Source organism: Mobula hypostoma, chromosome 21, assembly GCF_963921235.1.
Source record: "Mobula hypostoma chromosome 21, sMobHyp1.1, whole genome shotgun sequence".
Classification (NCBI taxonomy): Eukaryota; Metazoa; Chordata; class Chondrichthyes; order Myliobatiformes; family Myliobatidae; genus Mobula; species Mobula hypostoma.
Genome location: NC_086117.1, coordinates 25,697,520 through 25,723,238, shown reverse-complemented (window position 1 = coordinate 25,723,238; position 25,719 = coordinate 25,697,520). Strand labels below are relative to the sequence as shown.

At 40.0% G+C, this 25,719-nt stretch overlaps 1 protein-coding gene across 1 annotated transcript in view; it reads right to left on the bottom strand.

The window, feature by feature from the left end:
- dolpp1 (dolichyldiphosphatase 1) overlaps positions 1-25,719 on the bottom strand; it is a 34,085-nt gene that overhangs the window by 8,104 nt on the left and 262 nt on the right. Inside the window, exons 2-7 of the mRNA XM_063073702.1 lie at positions 14,139-14,239; positions 12,288-12,372; positions 10,242-10,341; positions 7,554-7,652; positions 4,654-4,782; positions 3,340-3,429 (exon numbers count right to left, since the gene is read on the bottom strand). Coding sequence (XP_062929772.1) covers positions 3,340-3,429; positions 4,654-4,782; positions 7,554-7,652; positions 10,242-10,341; positions 12,288-12,372; positions 14,139-14,239 — 604 coding nt within the window. The remainder of the gene's footprint in view (positions 1-3,339; positions 3,430-4,653; positions 4,783-7,553; positions 7,653-10,241; positions 10,342-12,287; positions 12,373-14,138; positions 14,240-25,719) is intronic.

Here is a 25,719-nt window from a genome sequence, read left to right as displayed (position 1 = left end):
TCTAAGAACAAGAATAAAAAGTCCGCTTCGAAGGCTGATAAACATAAAGAGATGCAGCAAGGCGACGGGCCTAGCTCCCCCACGGCAAGCCAGGACGGAGATAATGAGGGGGAATCGGTGACTCTGTCTTTGATTCTCGGAGAGATTCGCGAGTTCCGACAAGATAACAGCAAACAGCTGGAAGATATTAAAGGTGAAATAGTAAAAACTAACTAGCGGATAGATGAAGCCGAGGCAAGGATTGTTGGAATTGAAGAGAAGCTACAAAACGCCGAGGAAGTGATAGCAGAAATGCTGAAGCTACAAGACCAACTCCAGTGGAAACTAATAGATCAAGGCGACCGCTCGAGAAGGGAAAATGTGAGGATCTATGGAGTTCCCGAAGGAACCGAAGGTAAACCCGGATTGATGATTCCCTTCGTGGAGAAGCTACTTAGAGAGAACCTTGATATGCCGGCCGCAAAAGACCTACAGATAGAAAGGGCTCACCGCGCGTTGGCACCACAGCCTCCGGCAGGCGCCCAGCTCAGATCGATTCTGATCAGATTTCTCAGTTACAGAACGAAGGAAGAGGTGCTTAAACGGGCATGGCAAAAGAAAGGTTTCATGTGGAACAACTGCAAAATCAGTTTAGACCACGACTACGCACCGGGGATTCTTGCCAGACGGAAGGAATATACGGAAACACGGAGAGTCCTGAAGGAAAACAACATCAGATTCCAGACCCTGTATCCAGCTCAGCTGAGAGTCTTTTACGACGAAGGGACAAAAACTTACGCTACGGTGGAGGAGGCAACGTTGGACCTGGCGGACCGGGGACTACCTATTAAAGTTATCACCCAACCGGAGTCGCTACTGGAGAGGATTCGGCAGAAGTCGTGGCAGTTAGTGGGGCAAGGACGCTCCACTCGAACCAGAGTGTCAAACTACAAGGAAAAGCTGCAAATATTCAGACGCGAATGTACAGAGAATACAGATTAATTAAGAGAAATGACTGAAAAGAGTAAATCGGACTTAAAAGTAAAATGAAAACTGGTAACTGAAAATAAACTAGGCGGTATAACTTCAATATGGTCGAGACATAAATAGGAGAAAATTCTCTATGATTATTCAAACTGCTGAGGGCCCTCTAACACAGGGTGAAGATAGAGGTTATCCCTCTGAACTGAGGCGGGTCGGTGCTCAGGCCTCACTGTGGGAAGTCGGGGAAAATTTTCAAATGTTATACGTTCAGAAATGTCTAGGGTGTGGTTATATGTCTTGGTTTACTGTTGAGAAGGGATTGCTTACTGTTTGGTTAGAAAAGGAGAGTGCTTTTTTTCTACTAGAGAAAGATGCAAACTGAATTGGTAAAAATAATTTCCTATAATGTTAATGGGGTTTTGAATCCAATTAAAAGAAATAAGATTATGTCTAAATTGAAAAGAGAGGGCACAAATAGCTTTCCTCCAGGAAACACATATGAGCCAATCTGAACATGGAAAATTAAAAAGAATGGGCTTTAAGCATGTATTTTATTCATCATATAAATTGAGTCACAAAAGAGGGGTACCTACTTTAATATCAAGTACTCTTAATTATGAACATATTTCAGAGACTAGAGACAAAGAAGGACGGTTTGTAAAAATCACAGGAAGAATAGAAGGTACAGAAATAACATTGCTGAATGTTTATGCTCCTCCAGGTAGTGAATGGTCATTTTATAGACACATTTTTGACCTAATGGTCAGTTCTCGAGGGGTAGTAATTTGTGGAGGGGATTTTAATATTAGATTAAATCCTATATTAGATTCTTCAAGAATAGTTACTCAGAATAAACCTCTGACTCGGAAAGTGAATTCATTGATGGAGGAGTTGGGAATTATAGATGTCTGGAGGGAATTACACCCTACTAGTAAAGATTATACATATTACTCTTTCCCTCATTCAGCCTTTTCAAGGATAGACTATTTCTTTATCTTTAATACAGATAGACTCAGGATAAAAAACTGTAATATTGCAACAATTGATCTGTCGGATCATAGCCCAGTCTCTATGTCTCTAATCCTGGAAAGGAAAATGAGGAAAACACTATGGAGGATATTGCAGAGTGAACTTTCTGTGACAGCAGATAATACTGTGTGAAGCACAGCATCTTTTATCCACTTCATCTAAATGCTGCTCAATGTTAGTTTGTTCATAACACACAATTCTGATAATTTTAACATTAATAACTATCCACGTATTCCCTGTACAGTGTTGTTCAGTTGTTGTTTGGAAGGAACATCCTCTTTAGCTGTGAATTAGCCCACTGCTGGGATAAGTAACTCTCATATCAATCAGACACAGAAAGCAACTGATCACTGGATCCACCTGGAAAGGTAATTAATTCTGTCAAAGAGGTATAGAGGAAGCATTGCAGGCATTCTTCCCAAATTGCCTCAAAAAATTCAAATTAATGTCCTTCTGAGTGTAATAACACTGGATGGCAAAATAGAAGGCTTCTGATGCTGTGTTAGCTGGCTATATCAAAGTAATACTTCTTTGCATGCAAAGTCCTGAAAAATTGCCTCATTCTACTCACAGTTAGGCTTTTACGCAATTAAAGAACTTAATATCAACTCTTCCATAATGTCAAGGCAAATCAGAGCTTTAAAACAAATTGAGTACATTCAAAGTATAATCTCTTTTGAAATCTAGGAAACATAATCACTAATTTCATTTAAAGCAAACCCACACAAGCCATGTTAATTATTGATATTTCTTGATTGATAAATATCTAGCAAATATTGGAGAGTTATCTCTCCTGCTCTTTGACCATGCCACATGATCCTTTACATCTATCTGAGACCACAGATGAGGCCTCTATTTAATATTTCATCTAAAATATATGGCACCTCTCAGAGTGAAGTATTTCCTCTATAATTCCACTGTAAGTATCAACCTAGATTATGTGTGCTATCCCTCTATCCTTCACCCTCTATCACCTTCTATCCACTAGTCAAGAACGTTAACACTAGAGTGTTCTCCCACTAATGATAGTGGGTAGACTCCTTAATTAGACAAACAGGAACACCAGCGATCTTTCTCACCCAGTTGCTCCTTAAGAAGCAGGAATAATATTCCTATGTTTCAGGCACCCAGATGACTAAGTGTCCTGTGAAAAATGTTGACTGGCATTCATATATAAATATTCCCCTTCTTCTTGTGGTTAAAAAAATCTCTTGCAATTAAGAGTTTGACTTTTTTTATATAATGCTTATATTATTGTCATACAGTAAAACTTGAAAAGATACTTAATACAAAAGCAATATCTATTCAGAACAGCAGGAATGCAAGTATTCAAATTTATCACCTTACCTTGCTTCTGACCTTGTGACTGTGTACTCAAACCAGAGAATATTTGGAATCAGGCTTGTGTCCCGTATCAGGAAAAATTCCGAGATTGGCCTAAGTTATGAGGAAAAGTAACAGTACAATAAGAATCACTGACATTTGGTCCCACCTCAAATTGCAACAAAGAATCCAGTGAGGCATAACTTCTAATGAACAGCATGACATCCAAGTTCACTAGTCACAACCAGTATACTGTTTCTTCCAGCATGCCAGAGTACACATTTCTCCAAAGGGCGGTGAACCTGGCTTCAAATATACTGGATCTTGACACCTTACCTTCACTTTAAGTCATCTTCAAATTCATTTCAAAGAAAATCAATTTCATGTTACTTTTCAGTAAGTTATGATGGTCTAAAACCAGGGATTCCCAACCTGGGATCCACAGACTCCTTGGTTAATGGTAGGGGTCCACAACATAAAAAAGGTTGGGAAACTCTGGTCTAAATCAACGTGGTCAGCTTTCCGCATATCCTATCCCAACTAGATGCTAGCTGCTTTTTTGTTTTCTAGATACACAGGGAGGCCAAAGCACAGGTTCACAGCTTGTATGCAGACTAGTAGCACAGGCCTATTCTCACAAGTCTGGTTCTCTTGATTAGAAGCACCTCACACTTGGAGAATCTCCTCCTTTGTTTTTGGCTAGATGTTAAAATGAGGAAATAAGTCACTTAACCTAGTGCTCATTTCCCCCTCAGCACTGCTGAAAAGAGGAGTCGTAAGCAGTGCCTCAGAAACATCAAACCATTTCTTGCTGCTGGCCAAAAGGCACACATTCCAGTGGTCTACGTGCATCGACTCTAGTCAACAATGTCTGGATTGCTAGTTGTAAATGCTGTCTGCCATTTGGCCCAAGGGCTGTTCAGTGTCAGGAGGCAGACTTTGCCCATATTGAAAACAAAATAACAAACTGGAAAACAAATGTATACCATTTGCCATTCTTCTGGCAAGAAAAGCCCCCAAGTACAAGCAATAATTGAACTACCTTTCACCAGGCTTTCAGAAGTTCAGCCCACATTAAAAACTTGGTAATGAATTGCTCACCTAAATCATTAACCTATCTTTTCCTCTCAGAGACTATTAACCAGCGAGCGAGGAGCAAGACAGTGGGGTTGAGAAATTGTTCTAACCCTGCTCTTTTTAAAATATTTACTTTGAGATACAATTCCATAAAGATCTAAATGTGTCTGTTCTAATCCTAAAAAACAGACTATGTAATCTGGTTTTAAATTAACAACTTTGTATTATCCTCAAGTGAATGCTAAAGTTTAGGACACTTACCACGAAGCTATCCTAGGGAATAGTGGCGTTAGTACCTCTTGTGTAAAGATAAACCAGGCTGTTCCCATTGCCCCACCTGCTATAACTCCGTATATCACTTGGCTCCAGGAATGGTACATCAAATAGACTCTGTAAGACCAAACACAGAATCCCTTTGAAAAAAAAATTAGCTGTAGAATCTTACAGAATGACCTAGAATCTTGATTGAATGACATACAATGCAGTATCTGCACCAACTATTCAGCTCTGTTGGGATAGATGGTATGTTTGTAAATGACACCAAACTTGGTAGCATAATAAACTGGGTTATCCAAGTTTATAGTGGAATCTAGACCAACAGGCAGTGTGTGCAAAATAAATGGCAAATGTAATTTAAATCTGACAAGTGCAAAGTGTTAAAATTTGATATATTAAACTAAAGCAGGACTTAAGGCTGATCTATACTTGTGCGTCAAATCTAAGTCGTAGGTATGGCGTAGTGGCGCACCCTACGCTGTACTCTACACAAACCCTACACCGTAGCCTAACGCACACCTCTCCCAAAATGTAACTATGCATCGCGGCGATGCAGACTGCAACAACTGTGATTGGTCCACTTGGCAGCATCGCATTTCCTCCTACGCGCAATAGCTTCCCATTGGGCGACTGAAGGGCAGGGAAGGAACTCTGGCTGCAATGCTTTCCATAAAGCCTTAAGACCTCCGAAATTATGGAGGATCCTGTGCATGACGACAGCTGCTACAGCTAAAACTCAAATGGTGATTGCCAGTCTCTGAGTATACAGTGCGTACAATTAATAGTTGGAGACAATAAACCAAATTGTCAAATCTACCTGCCGACACTCGAAAATATTTGAAATGCATTTTCTCGTTCATGTCTCTCAGTGGCCAGACAAGCACAGAAAATTCACCCTCCTTCAGTTTCAGTCACCATTGTTTGAAGTTTGAGTTTCTTCGTGTTGAGTTTCAACACTAAGAAACTCAGCACAGTGGCATAGAAACCCCACTGCCAACTAGCATTTTGGTGGTGAACTGCAGCATGACGCAGACACACCAACGCACAAATATAAATGTACACAACAGCGTAGCCCACTTGCATAGGCTACAGCACAAGCTAGTACGCACAAATATAAATCAGCCTTTACACAGACCGAGACAGGACAAGATAGGACAAAATCAACGTGGTTTCCTTAAGGGAAAATCTTGCCTTACTAACCTGTTGGAATTCTGTGAGGTTACATGTAACATAGATAAAGGGGATGCAGTGGGTGTTGTACATTTGGACTTTCAGAAGGCCTTTGACAAGATGCCACACATGAGGCTGCTTACTAAGTTAAGAACCCATGGTATTACAGGAAAGAAGCATGGTTAGAGCATTTATGCTCTCTATCAGTGGTTTAGACAGTGGAATAAATGGCTTTGTTGCTAAGTTTGCAGATGATACAAAATTTGCTGGAGGGGCAGGTAGTGTTGAGGAAACAGGTAGGCTACAAAAGGACTGATTAGGAGAATGGGTATGTGAGTGGTAAATGAAATATAATGTTGGAAAATACATGGTCATGCACTTTGGTAGTGGAAATAAATGTGCATATTATTTTCTAACAGGGAGAAAATCCAAAAATTTGAGATGCAGAACATCCTTAAGGTTAACTTGTAGGTTGAGTTGGTGGTAAGGAAGACAAATGCAATATTTGCATTCATTTCAAGAGGTCTAGAATATAACAGCAGGGATGTGATGCTGAGGCTTTATAAGACCAAGGTGAGGCCTCACCTTGAGTATTGTGAACAATTTTGGGCTCTTTATGTTAGAAAAGATGTGCTGGCATTGGAGAGGGGTCAGAGGAGGTTCACAAGGATGATTCTGGGAATGAAAGGGTTATCATACAAGGAATGTTTGATGGCTCTGGATCTGTGCTCGTTGGAATTTAGAAAGTGAGAGGGGATTTCATTGAAACCTTTCGAATGCAGAAAGGCCTGGAGAGAGTAGATTTGGAAAGGATGTCTCCTATGGTGGGGGGGGGGGGGGGAGGGCGGGGGGTGGGAGCAGCTCAGGATATAGGGGAGTCCATTTAAAACCGAGATGCAGAGAAATTTCTTTAGGCAGAGGGTGGTGAATTTGTGGAATTTATTACCACAGGCAGCTGTGGAGGCCAGGTCATTGGGTGTATTTAAGGCAGAGCTGTACAGTTTCTTGACTGGATACGACATCAAAGTTTACAGGAGAGAAGGCTGAGGAGGGGAAAAAAGGATCAGCCATGATTAAATGGTCAAGTAGACGCGATGGGCCGATTGGCCTAATTCTGCTCCTATGTCTTATGGCCTAAATGGTAGGGCCCCAGAGAATGTCAAAGAACAGAGACCTAGGGGTACAAATACAGAGTTCCTGGAAGCAGACACACAGGTAGACAAGGTAGTGAAGGTGGTGTTTTGGCATGCTTGTCTTCAGCTTCACACTTGCCACAGAAATTTATGCATGTCAGGAATTACTGATAAAAATATGCATTTGCACTCATGCATACTTGCTACCACCAGGATTATACAAGTTTTATGAAAATCTGACTTGTGCAAAATATTGAATATGATGCTTTTATCTATCATATTTTGTTAAAGATTAAACATTTTTATACAAAGGACAATGGTCCCCTTAATGTTGGGTATTCCTCATTAGAAGTAAGAAATTCTGCAGTTCCCAGGTAGTTACCTCATCAGATCACTGAAAAATTAAAACATTAGTGTGTCCAAGGTTGTTTACTTAGGAGTCAGACTATGGCCTGAACAAAACACTTTCACACTTTAATTATACAATACTAGCAAACATCACACCATAGGATACATGCATAACCACTATTTTCATAAAGAAAAACAACACCTCAATCTATTGGAAGACAAGATATTACCTACCTACTATAGGAGACGAGGAAGGCCACAGTCAGCAAACAAATGGATAAAACGTGCCTCCACAACAGGTCTAAACATCTAGCATTGTTTGTTTGGTGCATTCTAAAGAAAGGATCAAATATGACTCTTTTTAAATATGTTGAAATTTTCACCTCATGACTCAATAATATAGTTTTTGCAGCTGCAAAGTTCTAAAGTACCCAAAGGACCCTGCAGAGGTATTATCGAGAAAATGCTTAAAAGCAAAGTAAGGATCTGTTCAGACATATCAAAATCTAGGTTAAAGTGGTAGATTTTAAGCAGCAAGCTTGAACAAACAGTTGAGAGGAGGAGCAATTAAGTGAGGAAATCTATGCTTTGAGACCAAATAGGTGAAAAGTACATTGTCAATGTTAAAGCAGTGAAAATTAAGGCACAGTCAAGGAGGAATGGAGGATTTGAATATCATCATCATCTTATATAACCGCTTGGGATTGAAACCATCTTTTTCCACACTTCAGTCCTGAGGTGGTTGATCAGGCTACTGAGAATCTTGCAGATTTTACCACAGATTGGGGGGGGGGGGGGGGAAACAGTAAGTATTTAATCTCTTGCTACATAACTCAGAATAAAGCATCACTTTGGAATTTGGCCTGCCCCAGGGAGCCAAATAAAAAATAATTAGGGCCTCAATGCTGCGAGTGTTGGCCCGGGAGCTGATCCTAACACTGGATTGCTTATCTTTCCAGCAGTACTGGTGAATTTTACATTGATGCAATTGATGGTACTTTTCCATTGCCTTGACCTGCTGCTACATTCAATATGGAGAAGCCAGTACTCAAGTCCACGTACCAGGAGCATACAGTAGCCCACACAAGTGACAGAAAGAAACACATGATTTCGCATCATACCTACCCAACTGTCTCAGGGCAAAAAGTACCTGATATCTGTAACAAGGTTAGGGTTAAATTGGGGATTGCTGGGCAGCATAGCTCAAAGGGGCTGAAGGGCCTACTCCACACAGCATCTCTACATAAAGAGTCTGACCTCAACAAAACCAATCCTCAGGGACTACTCAAGATGAAGCAGCAGTTTGACAAGTGGGTACCAACTGGAGATGGAGCTTTATGCATTCACAAGGTGCCCTACCACATGAATATCCCTGTCAATTTGCGCAATCATGGTTCAGGTCTCCCACAAATTGATGGGGAAGTGAAGAAATCTGATGGCTGAGGAGAAGAAGTTGTCCATGAAATGTTGAGTGTGTGTCTTCATACTCCTGCACCACCTGCTTGATAGTAGCAATGAGGACATGTCCTGGGTGATGGGGATCTTTAATGATGGATGCCACCCTCTGAAGGCGTCCTCAGTGCTGTGGAGCCAATGACCATGATGGAGCTGGTCGAGTTTACAACTTTTGTGTTTTCTTCTGATCCCGTGCAGTGGCCCCTCCATTTCAGATAGTGTTGCAGACATAACTATCTCCATGGCAAACAAGACCACAGACACAGCAGCAGAATTAAACCATTCAGCCCATCGACTCTGCTCCGTCATTCCATCACGGCTGATTTATTGTCCTTCTCAACCCCGTTCTCCCGCCTTCCCCACAAAACTTTTAACACTGACTAATCAAGAATCTATCAACCTCTGCTTTAAATATACTTAATGACTTGACCTCCACAGCCATCCATGGCAATGAATTCCACAAATTCACCACACTCTGGCTAAAGAAATTCCTTTCCATCTGTTCTAAATAGTCATCTGAGGCTGCACCCTCTAGTCCTAAACTAACCCACTATAGGAAATAACCTCTCCACATCCACTGTCTAGGTCTTTCAATATTTGATTGTTTCAATCAGATTCCCTCTCATTCTTCTAAACTCCAGCGAGTACCGGCCCAGAGCCAAACGCACCGCATGTGTTAACCCTTTAATTCCCAGAATCAGTCATGTGATCCTCCTCTGGACCCTCTCCAATGCCAGCACATCTTTTCTTAAATAACGAGCTCAAAATTGCTCACTATACTCCAAGTATGCTCAGACCAATACCTTATAAAGCCTCAGCATCACATCCTTGCTCTTATATTCTAGTCCACTCAAAATGAATGCGAACATTGCATTTGACTTGCTTCTCACCAACACAACCTGCAAGAAACCTTCAGAGAATCCTGCACACGGTCTCTCAAGTCTCTCCTTTAATCTTCTCCATTTAGAAAATAGTCTACACTTTAATTCCCTCACCAAAGTGCCTACACTATATTCCATCTGCCACTTCTTTGACCACTCCCCCAATTTGTCCAAGTCCTTCTGCAGACTCCCCATTTCCTCAACACTACCTGCCCCTCCATCTATCTTTGTATTGTCTGCAAAGATACGCACAAAGCCATCGACTCCATCATCCAAATCATTGAGCTACAACGTGAAAAGGTCCCAATACTGACCGCTGCAGAGCATCACTCGTCATCAGCAACCAACCGGAATAGGTCCCCTTTATTCCAACTCTTAGCCTTATGCCAACCAGCCAATCTTCTATCCATGCTAGTATCTTTTGTGTAATACCTATGGACCCTTGTCTTGTTAAGCAGTCTCATGCACAGTACCTTGTCAAAGGCCTTCAGTTCCCCCTCATTCTTCTAAACGCCAGCAAGTACAGGCCCAGACAGTGTACAACATGCATATCAAACTAGGAAATCTATCAAAGAGATATACACACCTTAAATAAAGGAATAGGAGTGAGTAGATGGAAAAGAACCATATGAACTGGGAATGACTGGAGGGCATCCCATATTCTGTAAACAAGGTATCATGACCACCTGTAAAAGTAAGAAACATTTGCAACATGAAGTAACAATCTTTCTCACAATCATGGGTATTAACATATGGTTATTACGGTTAGTACAGGTTCAACCCTTCATTAAAGGGATTTATATTATGATGTCAAATGAACCTCCAACACAAAACCATGATAATCAGAGGGTGCAGAATTAATGGAGGTCTATTTGTCTTTTTTAGTCTTCAGTATTTTTTAAATAAATATTTGAATAGCTTTTAAAAGAGGGAAGATGCTATAAATAATTAAGTCCAACAGCATAGGGGGAGTGAGAAACATTTAATAATTCAGATCAATGACCTTTCATTGCTAATTCTACTTCCCACTGTACAAATATTGCCCAAGAACTTCAGCATTTTCTGCTATTTCAGATTACTGTTTTACACTTAAACAAAAAGTCCGTGCAAATTTATCAACCTTAATATCTCAGGAGCCTTTGCAAAGTGGCATTCTGAGTATCATCTGCCTCTGAACACAGAATACACCTAGTGCCACTTCATTTTTGTTTTAAAAGGTGAGCAGCTGTGTTACAATAATTGGATTGGATAACAATATTATTAAATTCCAATTCAAAGAAAACTTCACCATAAGTAGTGAACTGCTGGCAACATTACTAATTCAGTCTACCAGGAATAAAAGTTCCCTGATGTCACAAAATGATTAAGTGCTCGGATTGCTTTTATTTAGACGTTATAGTAAGTAAAATAGTAGTACTGGATGTATGGGGTGTCCAGGGAGGGATAACACCTCTGGTGAAGGGACTTGTTATGTCCAGTCCTCACCCTTGGTCCCCATTTAGCTCTCACCTGTGGCTCCAAGTAGCAGTTTGCATGTGACTGCAGCCACACCCCAGTACACTGCTTCAACAGGCAGGCTAAACCAGATGAGGGTAGCTGGTGGGTCTTATACCCCGGTGAAAGTGAAGTCAGCTATGTGAGCAGATGAGATCTATAGTGAAATCCAATGGCCAGGATGGTAATACTGCAACACTCCATGGAGAGTGACGGGCATTACAAGGCACAGAAAGTGTCACAACCATCCACTGCTACCAAGGAAGACCCGTTTGTGACACTTGTTCAGACCACTGGTCGAGAGCGTGGAACCGCCCCAGTGCAATGGCTTTTCCACTTTAAAAACTCATCCGCTCAGGTTTCCTGTCATTGTCGACACAGCAGACAACCACCACAAAGTACAGAAACTTCATACAAGCAAAATGACAAAGACATCAACTAAATGATAAAACTATTCTTCAGCGATTCAGCAGAATCAATCCTAAACGATATTCTTCACCCCACAAATTCTTTGTCCTTTGCTGAAAGAACTGCTCAGTACTGATGACTAGTTTTTCTGGGACGTGTTGTGTTATGGAGCATTTTAAAAGCCATTCTTTTGAGCTACATCTTGTTTAGTGCCATTCTCTTCTGCTCACTCAGTCTGCCATTAACAAACTCTAATGGTTCAACCAATAAGGGATTACTAAATCAAATGAAAGGCAATGGAATCAACAAGTCATACCAAAGTTTGACAAGTAACAAGTTACAAATCCAAATCCACGACTATCAAGCTCAGTAAATACTTTTAACTAATGTATACACACGAGAAGGTCTGCAGATGCTGGAAATCCAAAGCAACACACACAAAATGCTAAAGAAGCCGAAGAAAGGTCTCGGCCCAAAACATCGAGTTTATTAATTTCCATTGATGCTGTCTGACCAGCTGAGTTCCTCTAGCATATTGTGTGTGTTGTTTTAACTAATTCATATTCAGTTCTTAGACTTTAGTATCATAAATGCTATTTTGTAAGTCTGTCCAGTACATTTTCAGTACCATTACAAAGAACAGCAATCTCATTTTCAAAGAAAGATCTCAAAAGGAGCATTTTTTCACTCCTAAAAAAGTGAAAAACATAATGTCCTGAATGGGGCTCACCTTCACAAGGTCTGGGCTCTTTGATAACATTCTTAATTACCCAGTTGAAGCCTTCATTTAGTACCAAACCACAGAGGAATGAAATCTGAAACATAACAACAGATTTTAGATTTTTGACATTTTCAATTCACACTTCAAGCCATTCCATCATCCAAAACAGGAAGGTATTTCCTGTGCTTTAATAGCTTGATTGCAGAGGACTTGTCCTCTTTCACTTTTTACCATTACACCTGACCCTAAAGAAAGACACTTTCGAATCACTTCAACACCTGTAGATAAAGGAGGAGGAGAAGATGGCGGCGCAACGCAGCACGCAGCGGCCACTCCGATGAATGATATCTGTAATCCGTCAAGTAGGGTGCCGTGCACAATCCTGATTTGATGGAGACAGACGTGAGAGCACAGAGGAACATCGGGAGAAACTTCTGAAATGCCTTCTTCGCTGCCGCTTCCACTGTGTGATCCAGAATCTCTGGAGAAGGCCCAGAGTCCTCGGCTTTGCTTGTCGCGGCTCAAAGTGCTCGGCAGAGGATGGTGCTTGGGAGGCTGTATCGGAGGGGCTGGTCGGAGGCTTGAACTTTTCGGATGGACTCAGAGTCGGCTGTGGTCAGGTGCTTCCAATGCATCGGCAGTTGTCGGCATCTAGAGGTTTATGGCAGGGAGAGTTTCTCCCTTTTGCTGCCTGCTATCGGGAGTCGATCAGAACTTTGAGACTTGTTTTTTTACCGTGCCCATGGTCTGCTCTATATCAAATTATGGTATTGCTTTGCACTGCCGTAACTATATGTTACAATTGTGTGGTCTTGTCAGGGTTAGTCTTTGGGTTGTTCTGTTTTTTTTTGTGATATCACGCTGGAAGAACATTGTATCATATCTTAATGCATGCATTTCTAAATGACAATAAACGAGGACTGAGTGTCCTCATAATCTAATCGGAGCAATCCAACAATCAATTTAACAAAGCAACTTGTGAAATGTTCAGAGATTACCACAAAGTAAAATTATTAGAAACTATTATCATACATTATACATTATCCTTTGAGATGTAGGACAACAATCGAAGTTTGAGACAAACAAGGCAACTGAGAAGGTAACAGAATGGGCAAGCAGTAATATTCCACCAGCTTCCATTTTATCCCAGGGCAATGGCAAGGCAATCAGGTTTTCATTTGTTTTCTCAATATCCGCTTCATCTAATTCAACTCCAATTCTTCATCACATCCTTAATCTCATGCTTGTGCAGTATTAAAAATTGCATAGTTGAGAGTTGCAGAGTGGGCAGGATTCCAGAGATAAAATTACTTGTACACGAGTTGGTATTGAACTGTAGTGTTAATTGCACAGGACAATGCATGTTTATTGTTGCTTTGTGTTTACAAATTTTCAGGGTTAAGAGTACAGTGTTAAGCACACTGACCACACTAGAGAACAGTGCATCTTTCATTTTTTTTGCACCCATCACATATTCCATCTATTCTACTTCTTGCTCCAACACCACCCACCAATGAAATGAGACTCTTCAAAAACAACTCATCAATTTGCTCTTGGGAACTGACAGTGTACAGAACAAAGTGGAATACATGCACACAATCTCTATAATTCTAAGATACAAAGAGCATAGATTAATAAGTGAATTAATGATACATGAAATGATGAACAAATCAAATTGCAGTACTATATTTTAAGAATTATCAAATATTCATCACTAAGGTTATTAAAATAGCACTTATAATATTACGCACTATATTAAAAGGCAAACAGAAGTTGCTTTCAGTAATCAGTCCCAAAATGATAACAAACATTCCTAGTTATTAACATGAAAATATTTTTTTTTAAATTTCTAATACTTACAGAATGTAGCTCCCTTTTAAACACGATGAGTGTGAGGAAACCAATAAGGATAAATACTGGTACGAGACTTAAATATGCAAGCACCTTTCCTGCAAGGTCATCTGAAGAGCCAAAAATATTAGTGTACTTTTAGGATTATGCAAGACAATGATTTAAAAAAATGCAAATGTTTAGTATTTAAACTCTTCTCAGTGTTGTTCAGTTGAAAATTTTCTGGGCTGAAAGTGACAATAATGAAAAACCAGGGATGCTGCTCTAGGAAAGGCATGGTGAAATTAAGTATTGGCAAGATCAAATCCACTGGTGTCTTTCCCCACTACAACTCTATTTCCCAATTACTTGCTTTCTCCCTTTCCCTTTTACTAGAGGCTTAGAACTCTACATTCACATAATGTTTAAAGTACCAACCAACTGGTAGGCAGACTTTCAGCTGCATTATTTCTAATTCTGGAATTCTCTCCCTCAACCGCGCTCTCCCTCATCCTGTAAAACACTCCTTAAAACTTAATGTTTAAACTTGCTTTTAATGTGATTCAATAAAAAAATCTAATACTCCGTGAATCATTTTACTACATTAAAAAGCTGTAAATAAATTCAAATTGTTATACTTCCACTCTCGTTACCATTTTGTCTCGAGTCAAATGTTGTTGGTTCAAGCACCAATCCAATATAAGTAAAACATCTGTGCTTACAGTACAAGCACAGTACTGAAAGAGCACGGTACACTCAGAAGAACATTTCTCATTCAAAATGTTAAATTAATAGAAGAAAAATAACAGCTCATTAGGGCTAATAAACTTACAGTCACCATTTAATAACCTATTGTAGATGTCAAGTAAGGGTAGAACTGCATCTGACTACAGCACAATTTCCATACTACTGGACAATTATTTTTACTCCATCACCACATGCACATTGAGCCAAAGGGGTTCCTGCTTTGCATCACTTAATGATTTTTGAGGACAATTTTAAATCTGTTTCAACCAGCCTCATAGGCTGTGTATTTAATAGAGATTACTATAGGAAATTATCAAGAGCCAGAGGAGAGGAGCTTTATTTTATGCACTGCTTTTGAAATAGTGTTAGTAGTTAATGCATCATGAATGTGTCTATAGAAAAATAAAATCAAAAATGTGGAACGTGACAAGTAGAACATTAAGAGTTGAACTGTCTCCTTCTCCATGACATAATTGAGAGAATATACCTTCCAGACAAACAATTAACCTCCATCCTGACAACTTGTGATGGGGATACAAAATGGGCAAGGCTGTACTATTCACTCCCAATTGTGGATAGTGTAGAATCAGTGTACACATGGCACTTTTCTACAAGAGAAAAGAACAAAGTAGAAAAATACTGAAAGGATAAATAATTTTATTTTTTGAATTTGCAAAACACCTCTTTAGCATTTCAGGTTCTTCATTGGTAATGCTTCACTGAGCTTTAAATACACACTCTTGATTTTTCAAATCAATGTTTCTCATACTAAATGAAACCACCTAGTTCATTTCTCTGGGGCAAATTAATGCTAGCCAAATTTCAGAAGACAGAACCCACAACATTAAAGGCCCTCAAACCTACCAGTATAGTTCAGTTTCTTTTTGATGCCTCTCTGCTTGCACAAGATTTCTTAAGTGATTTTCTCTTTGAGCATAAAACATAGAAAACCTACAGTACAACACAGGCCCTTTGGCCCTCAAGGCTGCCGAACATGTACATACTTTAGAAATTACCCTCTATCATTTTCTAAGCTCCATGTACCTATCCAGGAGTCTCTTAAATCAGTAGAGCTAGCAGGACTTGATGTTTCAATCCCTATGGAATGTTGGCACTCTCGATGTTGGCAGTGGGTTTGGAGTGGTGAAAAGGAGGGAAGGTAGGTACGTCATCGGGGTCATCAGGTGGGCACCCTCCTTCTTTGACATTTCGTTGATAAGACCCTATCGTATCCACCTCCACCACTGTCACTCACCACTCTCTGCGTAAAAAACTTACCCGACATCTCCTCCATACCTACTTCCAAGCACCTTAAAACTGTGCATTCTCAGGTTAGCCATTTCAGCCATGGGAAAAAGCCTCTGACTATTCACACGATCAATGCCTCTCATCATCTTATACACCTCTATCATGTCACCTCTCATCCCCTGCCGCTCCAAGGAGAAAAGGCCAAATTCACTCAACTATTGTCATAAGGCATGCTCTCCAATCCAGACAACATCCTTGTAAATCTCCTCTGCACCCTTTCCATAGTTTCCACATCCTTGCTGTAGCCAGGTGACCAGAACTGAGCACAGTACTCCAAGTGGGATCTGACCAGGGTCCTATATAGTTGTAACCTCTCAGCTCTTAAACTCAATCACTCGGTTGATGAAGGCCAATGCACTTCTTAACCAGTCAACTTGCACAGCAGCTTTGAGTGTCCTATGGACTCGGACCCCAAGATCCCTCTGATCCTCCACACTGCCAGAAGTCTTACCATTAACACTATATTCTGCCATCATATTTGACCTACCAAGATGAACCACCTCACACTTACCTAGGTTGAACTTCATCTGCCACTTCTCAGCCCAGTTTTGCACCCTATCAATGTCCCACCATAACCCGACACCCCCAACCTTTGCGTCATCAGAAAATTTACTAACCCATCCCTCCACTTCCTCTTCCTGGTCATTTATAAAAATGAAGAGAAGGGGATCCCAGAACAGATCCCTGAGGCACACCACTGGTCACTGACCTCCATGCAGAATATAACCTGTCTACAACCACTCTTTGCCTTCTGTGAGCAAGTCAATTCTGAATCCACAAAGCAAAGTCCCCTTGGATCCCATGCCTCCTTACTTTCTCAATAAGCCTTGCATGGGGTACTTTGTCAAATGCCTTGATAAATCTATATACACTACATCTACTGCTCTACCTTCATCAATGTATTTAGTCACATCCTCAAAAAATTCAATCAGGCTCATAAGGCACGACCTGCCTTTCACAAAGCCATGCTGACTATTCCTAATCATATTATGCCTCTCTAAATGTTCATAAATCCTGCCTCTCAATATCTTTTACATCAACTTACCAAACAATGAATTAAGACTCAATGGTCTATAATTTCCTGAGCATCTCTACTTCCTTTCTTGAATAAGGGAACAACATCTGCAACCCTCCAATTCTCCGGAACCACTCCCGTCCCCATTGATGATGCAAAGATCATTGCCAGGTTCACAGTAAACTCTTCCCTCGCATCCCACAGCAGCCTGGGATACATCTCATCCGGTCCCAGAGACTTATCCAACTTGATGCTTTCCAAAAGCTCCAGCACATTCTCTTTCTTAATGTCTATATGCTTAAGCTTTTCAATCCGCTGTAAGTCATCCCTACAATCGCCAAGATCCTTTTCCATAGTAAATACTGAAGCAAAGTATTCATTAAGTACCTCTGCTATCTCCTCCGGTTTCATACACACTTTTCCTCTGTCACAATTGATTGGTCCTATTCTCTCGTATCTTCTTGCTTTTCACATACTTGGTAGAATGCCTTGGGGTTTTCTTTAATCTTGATTGCCTTGGCCTTCTCATGGCCCCTTCTGGCTCTCCTAATTTCATTCTTAAGCTCCTTCCTGCTAACCTTATAATCCTCAAGATCTCTATCATTACCTAGTTTTTTTGAACCTTTCATAAGCTTTTCTTTTCTTCTTGACTAGATTTTCAACAACCTTTGTAACCATGGTTCCTCTACCCTACCATCCTTTCCCTGTCTCATTGGAACTCACCTATGCAGAACGTCACTCAGATATCCACTGAACATTTGCACATTTCTGCCATACATTTCCCTGAAGACATCTGTTCCCAATTTATGCTTCCAAGTTCCTGCCTGATAGCTTCATATTTCCCCTTATTCCAATTAAACGCTTTCCTAACTTGTCTGTTCCGACCCCTCTCCAATGCTATGGTAAAGGAAATAGAATTGTGATCACTATCTCCAAAATGCTCTCCCACTGAGAGACCTGACACCTGACCAGGTTCATTTCCCAATACCAGATCAAGTACAGCCTCTCCTCTTGTAGGCAGATGGGAATAAGTTGTCTTCTCAATTATATAATCAAAATTTTGGATGTTGTGCCTCCCTCTGATCAAGTTTACATTAAGCCTCAAACTTGAGAAAATTAAAGTGGAGTCACAAATGGATTCCAGAAAGCAGTTTTCCTTCATTGCAATATAAGTAATCTTTAAGATTGGATTGCTGTCTATCTGTTGCTGAAAACAGGGGAAGATTTAGAACATACTAAAACGTAGTAAAACTACAGACATGAGAGAGACTACAGATGCTGGAAATCTGAAGCAACACAAAATACTGGAGGAATTCAGCAGGTCAGATAGCATCTATGGAAGGAAATAGACAGTTGACATTTCAGGTCAAGACTTCAGAATTGGAAAGAAAAAGGGAATATAGCAAGTATAAAAAGGTTGCGGTCAACAAGGTTGAGGGTGGGTAAAGTTGTGAAATTAGGTAATCAATTTGCAACCTTTCAAGTTGATTCTAGTAACGTAGGCTCGTGCTTGCAATTTTTCACATAACCATTCTCAATGTTATGGTAAGATACATGTTAATAATATAGGGATATATATATTAATACCGTACACTTTAATATGAAAAGTATCCAGGAACATTATAAACATGAAGGGCTCAAAGATGTATCTGGTCCTAAGCTACCCCTGAAGAGTAGGAACTTCTTAAAGATGCTCTTACATGCTGTTAGATAGGAAGTTACAAACTCTTAATTCTGTACTCATAAAGAAATGGCAAAACATGTCTAAAATGTGTCTTTTACAAAGCACATACTACAATGGGCTTTAAAGGAGCATGTTTACAATAACACAGGAAAATGTGTCCATGCTGAGCTGTCCTTTCCATGAGGATGAAACTCCGGCAAGTTGGAGTTTCAGTCACCGCTGGTTACATGACAGGTTGATGCCACGACTGCATACTAGTCTGGGAAGTGAAAGAGGCCTGTAAAAACAACACTCTTGCAAGTGGACAAAATTTTAGGTGAAATAACTAAGCAAAAAAATACATACTGTTGATGGAGTTCAAATTAATAATGGAGGTCCAACCCAGATTTATTAGAGACAATTTTTGCTAGACCCCCAACTAAACTTTCTTGTAAGTTTACAGAGAAAGTTGAAGACTTAAATGGACACAATCTAAATTGACTTTCAGAAGACATTCGATAAAGTTCCACATAAAAGGTTGGGTAGCAAAACTGAGGGCCCTGAATGAAAGGGTGGGTGACAACATATATTAGGAAATAGGTTAGATCAAAATGGTGAAGTATGTTAGGAATGGTTGGTTTTCTGTCTGATTGACAATAGTGATCATCCATAAGGATCTGTACAAAGACCAGTGCTGTTCTGACATTAGAAACAATTACAAATGGCCATACAGGATGACATTTCAAAATGCACAAATTTAAAGGTGGGGGTAACCAGTACAGAGAATAGTAATAGATCGCAAGATGACACAGACAAACTGGTAGAATATAAAAAACAAATGAATGGTAGATTAAATTTAATACACAAGTGTGAAGTGACATATTTTGGCATAAAGCCCAAGCAACTATACCATGCAATTCTAAACGATGTGGAGGAACACAGAGAATATGAAATAAAGACAAATGTTTTAAAGCAACAGGATAAGTGTAGGATACAAGATATATGGATCTCTGACTTCATAAACAAATGCTTTAAGTGTAAAAGCAGGGTAGGCATGTCCAACATTTATAAAACACTGATTAGGCCATAACTAGATACCATGTTTAATTCTGATTAACAGATTTCAAGGAAGATTGAAGGGTTTGGAGAGGATACCAAAAAATAAGAACATTTCAAGTCACACAAGATTTTAGGCATTTGGGTAGACTGGAATATTGGGGCATTCTCCTTGAAGCAAAGGAGGTCAATAGTTGATAGAGGCAGAGAACATCACGGTGAATTTAAGTGGAGTAAACAAACTGAAGCAGCCGGGTAGTCAGTAGGGCATATTCACCCCCTCCCTTGTGTAGCTGTGTTCTTCCAAGTTTGCTGAAATTGACAAGACCCCTTGCCAGCAAATCTCATCAATTTCAAAGCAGTGAGATAGCAAAGCCAAAAAGAAATATCTATTGCCATCAGCCAAGCACATCAGATCAATTCTTAGAATTATTATCACTACACATATTTTAAAATAATTTCAACCACTAAACAAGGTGCCAAAGGTAACAAACTTCAACATGCACCTCGTTTTCACTGCTGTTTAACAATACACTGGCAACTGGCAGCTCAGTTATGAAACGCAACACTTTATTGTGCACGCAGAATATCTAAAAACTGGGCAAGCTAAGGAGGGAGTGGGGTAAAAAGAAGGGAAACGACTAAATTTCTTAGGAGATGAAAATGCTAACAAAGCCTTTATCCTGAACTAAGCGTGCTCACCTTTCTCAAAAAGGTTAGTATTATTAGCTTCTTTTATAGTGATCATAAGCATTCTGAATTACTTTATTTACAATGCTCTCAACACTGATGCTTTTACTCAGATAGTATTTCTATACAGATTCCTTCAGGTTGTTGTAGCCGGGGGTGGTAATGGGGACAAGCTCCCACTACCTATTAATGCTCCCAAAAGCATACACCTCAAATAACCTCTGACAAGCAAGTCCAGCTCTTGGCCTTTATGTGTGGCTTAGCTAAGCACAGCAGAACAAGGAGCAAAGACAGGTTAATGGCACCTTATAACCGGTCGCTTCGGCCAGATGGGGCTCGTCAGCCGTGGTTGGCTGCTCATCTAGAAGGAAAACTCTGATCTCAAACTACCGCTGCCTTGTGGCTATATTCTCTCATGGGGAAGGCTTCGGGAGTAAACCTTGAGGGAAAAATCCAGAGCTGGAGTTCCTAAGCCAACATTGAGTTCAATGCTGACTGGCAACTCCTGCGATGCTGCTGGTACCAAACTGTACCAGCCTCTGCTGTTCAACTGGGTTCATCAGTTGCATGAAGAGGGGGGAGTTGCTACTCAGGCAACGGCTTGCTCTCCGTATCGTACTGCCCAGGTTTGTGTATTTAGACAGCTAGGACACAATATTCATGGTCAACTCTGACCGACGGAGGCCTCAAATTTCTATATAGAACATACTGTATATTATTCCTCATTTATTATAGGCAAAAATGTCACAAGAGGAACTTTTTAAAGAAGAAATCTTTCTAAAGTGGTGATCAGCAAACAAAAAGTTTGGGAACCACTGGGTTAATTAACTAGTAAGTGTGATACAACAATTGATAAATGTGCGGCAGCTAGGAGCATGCATATAATTTGCTTAAGACCATACACCGAAAAGAATAGTCAAAGACCAGGGAAATAGCTATCCATTTGTTATCAGATAACCGGGTTTGGGGGGGGGGGCGCGCGGGGAAGGAGGCGAGAAGACAGAAGAAATGAAAATGAACATAATGAAATAAAATATTAACTGGAAGCTGGAATTTTACCAATTAGGCAAGTTGTCAAGAAATCAAGTAACTTTTTCTATTAGCCAATCCCCCAATTTTTCAATCCTTGCTTTAAGCTGTGCCACAGATTAAAATTTCCAAGAAAAGTTGAAGAGACCAAGCTTTTATTTATTCTAAAAAACAGAACATGGATAACTGAGCCAGTGATAGGTCTTTAAGATAATGAATCCAGAATGATACAAGGACTTTTGACCTATGTATTGAGGAGCTGGATGGTACCGAAGTTAGAAGGCATTATTAACATATCCATCAAAAAATTCAATAGGGAACCTAAAGAATTTATGAAACTCTACCAGCAAAAACAATTGATTCAAAATATTAACTTTCTCCTGTCACAAATATTATCTGATCTGCTCTGCAGTTTTTATCTTTATTTCAGGTTTTGAGCATCTGCAGTTTATTTTTTGGTTTTAAATGACAAAGAGCTGACAAATAGGATGGATAATTCCAATTTCCTCACAAAAATAAGAAAAAAATGAATTCAAAGCCATTAAATAAACTGCACAAGTCTTAAATTGACCATGAACTTTGGTACATTGTTAATTCTCATTGCTACCATCATGGAGAAGGTATAGGAGCCTGAAGGCACAAACTCAACCATTCAAGAACAGCTACTTCCCCACTGCTCCATAAGGAGCACAACCTTGTTGTGACTTGGTGGCTTGCGTGCCTCAAAGACCCAGAGAGCTGGTGTTGGATGCAGTCAAGGCTTTATGCTTTGGCTCTTGGTAGGGTCACCCATGTCAACAAGGTCAGACTAAGAGTGGTCCATTTGTCCTCCAGTTTTGGGGTTTCAGCTCAGGAATTACAACACTGAACAGTAAAACAAAACTGTTACGGAAACAGCAATGAAAGACCCTTCTCTGAATGCAGTTGTATTCCTGACTCTCCACCCAGAACTTGCGTGACTGACAGTAGAGAAAGAATATGCCAGTGATATTAAATTTGATTCTAATTCAACGTAAAGACAAAACTTGGCAGCATATTAGTTATTGTATTTGGAGCCTGAGAAATCACCTTAAAAAATGGAGTCAATAAACTCAAGAATTTTGAATGTTGTTAGCAACCACACTGGTCAAAATGTAAATATTACAGGTGCTGCCTGCTCTGATGAATATTTACAGCATTTTTTTAAAATACAAAAACAGCGGATGAATGTGTACAGATGGAAATTTTAATCAGCAAAGGAGAAATTCAATACACGAGAAGCATTATAAATTGCAGAATGTCAGATGCATTTGGAACATATTGTACAAGCAACAACAGAAGTGACCTGCTCCAACAAAGCAGTTTATAGCAAATGCCATTTTGACAGTAGCACTAAATGCACATTATATAGCGGAATATCAGTACAATGGAATACAAAAGAAATTGGCACATTGAGAAACTGAACATGAAATTACCCACAATAAATAAATGGACGTATACTTTGAGATAACAAAAAAAGTTAAAATGTGACCTCAATAGAATGTGAAACTGGGCTGAAAAGTGGCATAATTCAGGGTGAATGGCAGGATTGTCAGCAGTGTGGAGCAACAGGGGGGATTGCGGTCCACATCCACAGATTCCTCAAAGTCGCCATGCAAGTTGATAGGTGGTTATAAATGAATGTATGTTGGTCTTCATTAATAAGAGGATTGAACTCAAGAACCACAAGGTAATACTACAGGGCTATAAAGCCCTGGGTAGATCACACCTGGAATATCGTGTTCTGTTCTATTTGCCTCAATACAAGGAGGATGTGGAAGCTTTAAAGTATACAGAGGAGATTGACGAGGATGCTGCTGGATTAGAGAGCATGTTTTATGAAGAAAAGTTGAGCAAGTCAGAGCTTTTCTCCTTGGGGCAAAGGGGGGTGAGGTGACTTGATAGAGCCGTACAAAATGAGAAGAGGCATAGAGCGGACATCCAGCATATTTTTCCTAGTGCAGAAAAGGCCAACACAAGTGGGCATAAATTTAAGGTACACACATCAAAGTTGCTGCTGATCACAGCAGGCCAGGCAGCATCTCTAGGAAGAGGTACAGTCGACGTTTCAGGCCGAGACCCTTCGTCAGGACTAACTGAAGGAAGGGTTAGTAAGAGCCTAAAACGTCGACTGTACCTCTTCCTAGCGATGCTGCCTGGCCTGCTGCGTTCACCAGCAATTTTGATGTGTGTTGCTTGAATTTCCAGCATCTGCAGAATTCCTGTTGTTTGTATAAATTTAAGGTGACTAGAGGAAAGTATAGGTGGGATTTCAGAGATAAGTTTTTTTTAAAAATACATACTGTGGTGGATGTATGGAAGGTATTGCCCGGAGTGGTGACAGAGGTAGATACATTAGGGTCATTTACAAGACTCTTACATAGGTACATGATGAAAGAAAAATAGACAGCTATGTGGAAAGAAGTGTTAGAATGATCTTGGAGTAGGTTAAAAGGTCAGCACGTGTGCAGAAGGGCCAACACTTTGCTGTACTGTTTCATGTTCTAACATTAACCAATCCAGAATAAATATTTTCAAAGAGCACTAGGGGATCTTCACTGAGAGTGAAAACTGGTTATCACTTAATATCGCAACTGAAAGAGTAGCTCAGTACAGCATTCTTTGAATATACATTATGTTGGAATGGAGTTCAACTGACAACCTAAAGATGCATAGATGAGATAAAGATGCATAGTCCTGAAACCTAGATTGGCTGACAGAGTGATAATGTGTTTAGGTGCAGATAAGTTCACTTGGTATGCATTAAAGTCATGGTGTTCTTTTTTTGTATTCTTCCTTTATGGACCCCATCTATACTAGACACAAAGTTAAAGCTGAATCGTGAATCAAACCAAGTCCTAAAATATAGCTATTCTGTAATTAATTTTTATTTGTACGTTTCTCCTCCCTTTCCACACTGCAGCAGTAAATGGAAACTCAAAACTGGAAAAATCAGAAATAACAGGCTGACTTCCTCCCATTCCTTGGTGCTGCAGACTGATACATCAAACCTCCACTCTACTTCAAATGTTCAAGCCCAATTAGAATACAATCATAACACATCTCATCTTCCTGATTCTTTTAAAAAATGTAGTAAGGCCATTTTTTTCAAGCCCATGTTGGACAAGAACTGAATCAGTACTCCAGCCCGCAAGAGTTTACCTTAGTACAATGACAGTATACTTATCCCTCAATAGATGGTTGGTTTTTCTGTTGAAGGTACCATATTTTAAGAGACATTAAACCAAGACTTTGCTTTGCTTTGTTCGTTTCCCAATGACCAATCATAAATCTTGAGCAACATGACTAAAGTAGATCACTTACTACCCACTCTGTCAATTATGGGGACTTACCTTGTGTAAATTAGCTGCGTAACTTCCTACAATAGTGACTATACTTCCAAAATACTTTATAATAAAACACTTTTTAGATCAAGAAAGCAGTTGTGTAGACGTTTTTCTTTAAATTATCCTTACCTCACCCTGTTTTGAAAAAAGAATAAACTATTTAATCTTTAAAATGCTAATTTTGCTAATCTGCTGCTCACTTTTCTTAAAATCCCTTTTAAAAATAATGGACTTTGATGAAGTAATAAACAGCCTTAAAGATAATAATAATAATAGTAGTAGTAGTAACAGTCTTCTAAACCTCTAGTGGTTCAGTCAATATAATCCCTTCACATTAGTCATTGCTATAAATATTTTCACCATAACTCTTCACCTCATCGATCGCTGTGCTGCGCACGCGCAAACCTACGCGAGCCAATCTGCGCGTGCACGACAGCGACTGCGCGAGCCTTGACCATGCATGCGCGATATGGTCTTAATGAGAATAAAATTTAGCCAAATTGGCACGTGAATTTGCAAATGCGTAGCTTGAGGCAGGCGCCGAGACACCAACAGCACCTAATTTTGAAGTTACGACCAGCGAAGGTACTTATTCCACAACCCGACCCCACAATCCGGCAAGGCCTGCAAATAAGGCTGCGACTTCTCCATTCAACGCCCTGGCGGTATATTCCATATTCACAAAAATTTCTGAAGACAGCTGAGAATCATTCTTACAGAAACCCTGCAGGACAATAA